The 4,092-nt window shown below is 38.3% G+C and overlaps 1 protein-coding gene across 1 annotated transcript; it reads left to right on the top strand.

Annotated features, from left to right (window-relative positions):
* Positions 1 to 1,289: 1,289 nt before the first annotated feature.
* Positions 1,290 to 3,723, top strand: LOC145791498 (PKS-NRPS hybrid synthetase cheA-like). Its single transcript, XM_082871853.1, has 4 exons — positions 1,290 to 1,322; positions 1,457 to 2,643; positions 2,723 to 3,635; positions 3,718 to 3,723. Exons 1-4 carry the CDS (start codon positions 1,290 to 1,292, stop codon positions 3,721 to 3,723), a joined length of 2,139 nt encoding a protein of 712 aa, XP_082727979.1.
* The last annotated feature ends 369 nt before the right edge of the window (positions 3,724 to 4,092 follow it).

The raw sequence follows: 4,092 nt of genomic DNA, 5'->3' as shown, positions 1-4,092 counted from the left end.
AGAAGTGTTTGAAAAGTAAATACTTTTTTAGTTTTTTAGTTATTTGGATAATTTAGTAAGCTATTTTAATTTTTGTATTTGATAAAATGAGTTAGATTTTTTTATTTGATTATTGTATTAAAAAAAGGGCAAATTACATATACCCCTCGAGGTTTAGTTAAATTACAGATACCTCCTGACGTTTCGGAAATTACACCCTGCCCCTTGAGGTTTATATTTTCATAATATATTGTCCCCTGAAATTTATATTTTCATAACAAATTGCCTCTTAATTTATTATGCAAATATAACCTTCAGGGAAGAATTTGTAATTTCTCAAACTTCAAGGATATCTATAATTTAACTAAACCTCGAGGGGGTGTTGGTAATTTACCCGTAAAAAAAGTATTTGAAAAAATATAGGAAGAGAAATAATAAAATTATCCCTAATAATTGAATGATTGCACTTGTTTTAAAATAAATAAATAAATAAAAGACAAAATCGCCTTTTCGCGTACCTGTCCCAGCCCTGTAACGGGAGCCTCTATTTGCACACACCAATTCCACTCTTTGCACACACTTAATGAATTTTATTTTTATTACAATTTTATCCCTAAATAAAATTACCATTATAGACATCTCACACAATTCAAATAAACACACATCCTCTCAATACACACACAGACGTTGCAATGCCTCTGCTTCCTCATTTTGCTAAATGATCCACACACACAGACTCCATACCAGAGCTCCAAAGTTACTCCATTCTTCATTAGTGTACACTCCTTGCACAAGCTCCACACAAGCTCCACACTCCTTCCACAAGCTGTCTTCCTCATTCTTCCTTCCTCATTCTTCATTACTTATTTGTGATGGAGGATTTGTCTTCTGAAAATCAGCAAATAAGTATTCATGTGAAGCAGAGCGAAGGAAATGTGAGTTTAATTTTTTTTTTTTTCGCAGCGTCGTTCGGATAACCAGTGCCGAATTTTGTTATTTTGTTCGGAAATGTACTACCGAAATAATTATGTATTTTCGGAAGTTGATGTCCGAATAAATTGATAAATTTCGGAAGTTGTTGTCCGAAACATTTATATAAATTCGGAAGTTGTTGTCCGAAAAATGTTAACTTATACAACATTCTACTTCCGAAATTTGGAAAAACATTCGGACAACTACTTCCGAATGAAGTAAATTTTTCTTTTTTCCATTTTATATTCCAAATTTGCAAACTGCATACCAAATTTACAGTTTCAAATTGCAAATTAATCTTTATAATGCCATTAAAAATTTGTAATGTTATACAAAACATGCAGGAATATGTGTCAACTCAAGGGAGTCAGGTTTGCGCGAATTTTGTGTTAGATTACACCACTCATTTCACAACTGAACAGGTTCAGTCTACGAAATTATAACGATTATGTTTTGAATTGCTCACCAAATGTAAATGTTTGATAATATTTATTTAACTTTGTAGGTATTCAAAAGTAAGGATGAATTGCTCAACTGGGTACGTGAATTTGGAAAGAGAAATGGTTTGGTCATTGTAATCAAAACATCAGACTATGGTGGAGGGAAAAAAAGACCCAGGATGTATCTTGCTTGTGAGAGGAGTGGCCAATATAGAGCAACAAAGAAGTTAAAACATGATGGCAACAATACATCAAGAATAACCGGTACGAAGAAGTGTGGTTGTCCTTTTGATATGAGGGCTCACAGGTTTACCACATATGATGAATGGACATTGACTGTAGTATGCGGATTGCATAATCATCCACCTGCGGAGCACCTCGAGGGACATTCATATGCGGGGAGGCTATCCAAGGATGAGAAAGCATTGTTAATGGATATGTCAAAGAGCATGGTTCGGCCAAAAGAAATCCTAGTAACCTTGAAACAGCGAGATGCCCTCAATGTAAGCACACTTAAAACCATTTACAATGTACGCCATCGAAACAGGGTGGTACAGAGAGCTGGAAGATCACAGATGCAACACTTATTGGGTGAATTGGCCAAGTATAATTACATTGAGCGCCATCGGTCTGAAGAGTCCACGATGACTGTGATTGACTTGTTTTGGGCACATCCTACCAGTTTGGACTTATTTCGGTCTTTCCCACGTATATTAATTATGGATTGCACATATAAAACCAACAGATATCGGCTTCCTCTTCTTGAAATTGTGGGAGTGACATCAACTGAAATGACATTCTCTGTAGCTTTTGCATACTTACAGTATGAGAGGGTCGATAACTATGCGTGGGTGTTAGCCGCATTACGTGATGTCATGGATGGGTTTGTTGTGCCAACAGTTATTGTTACTGACAGAGAGCTAGCCTTGATGAATGCCATACAGAAGATATTCCCGAGTGCCAGACATTTATTATGTCGTTGGCATACCAGTAAGAATGTGTTGACGAAATGCAAGAAAATGTTTGAGACACAGCAAAAATGGGAGAAGTTCAACCACGAGTGGAACTCTGTAGTGTATTCATCTTCTGAAATTCAATACGAGGAGCGTCTTAAATCATTACTTAAGGAATTCAGTAGTTATCCTGATGCAGTCAAATATGTCATGGATACTTGGTTGGTTCCTTACAAGGACAAATTTGTGGCGGCATGGACAGACACGTGTATGCATTGTGGCAATGTTACAACGAACCGGTAACATTACTTTTGTTGAATATGTTATTAATAACTGCCATGTACTTGATTTTAACTTGACTTACATTTAATTGAACAGGGCTGAGAGTGCACATGCAAAACTTAAAAGACAATTGGGTTCATGTCAAGTCTCATTTCAGGCATCATTTGAGAAAATACACAGTCTACTTGAGTTGCAACACACTGATATCAAGGCTTCATTTGAGAAAAGTCTAACTGTTGTGCAACATCAATTTAAACCTTCTCAATTTAGGGAGCTACGGGGGAATGTGTCTATCTCTGCATTGGAGTATTTGCTTGTCGAGAGTAAGAGAGCCAATTCCATTGGTATTGATGTTGAAGCTTGTGGATGCGTCCTTCGCCACACTCATGGTTTACCTTGCGCCCATGAGATTGCTGACTACATCAGACAAGATCGTCCTATACCACTTGCTACCATACACTCACAGTGGAGGCAACTTCATATCTCCATATGCAAGAAAGAAGAGGAAACAGAGGTGACTTGTCATGCAGAAGTAGAGTTGTTTGTCAACAAGTTTAATGAAAGTGATAGAACCATGCGATTGGAGCTTTTGAAGAAGTTGAAAGAGATTGTATATCCGGAGAGCACTTTTCTTGTTGAGCCGGAGGTGAAGCCCAAAACACGTCCTCGGGATCATAAGAAGATCAATGTTTCTACCCGTCGTGACCCGTGTGCATTTGAGTTAGTGCAATCTGGACATGATTCCTTCTCACCTAGGGACACTCAAATCACTACATTAGCTTCTACTCTGCAAACCAAGAAGAAGCGACCTGTTAAGGGAAAGGAGAAGGTGAACCCGAAAGGGAAGGCATACATTACTAGAACAGTGAAACCTGGTGCATATGTTGATGCTTTCCCTACTGGGTTAAAACCATATATTAAGTTTGTCAAGGATGTAGCTACAGATGGGAATTGTAGTTTCAGGGCTATAGCTGCTTCAATTGGTCATACAGAAGATGATTGGGCTCAGGTTAGGCGTGACCTATTGGGTGAGCTGCACACACACAAAGAGGAATACATTACACTTTATGGGTCGTATAAAAGGTTTGAAGAATTGACAAGCATATTGTCATACTTTGAAGACAGTCCTGGATACATTACACTTTGCTTGTCGAGAGTAAAAATGCTAATGCAGCAGCACCCCAGGCATAAGTATGTATGGATCCCAAATCCATCAACAAGCCGAGGTAAACAACGGGAACCCTGCCGCCACTCTTGTCACTGAAGAATGTACATCCTAACAGAAACAATAAATAAGCTCTTGCAGCGCACTGTATAGCCTCCTCGGGGTCTGAATCTGTGACACCAGCAAACTGACTTCGCAACCATTCAAGCCTGACTGAATTGCCACCAGCAGAAGAAACCTCTTCATATGCTGCACGTTCAGTAATCCCCAAGCCATAAACGAGTAATGTAACTCCATGATG

This window comes from Camellia sinensis, chromosome 5, assembly GCF_055761805.1.
Source record: "Camellia sinensis isolate YWXY chromosome 5, ASM5576180v1, whole genome shotgun sequence".
In the NCBI taxonomy this organism is placed as follows: domain Eukaryota; kingdom Viridiplantae; phylum Streptophyta; class Magnoliopsida; order Ericales; family Theaceae; genus Camellia; species Camellia sinensis.
The sequence above is the reverse complement of the archived record's forward strand: the minus strand, read 5'-3'. Positions and strand labels throughout refer to the sequence as shown.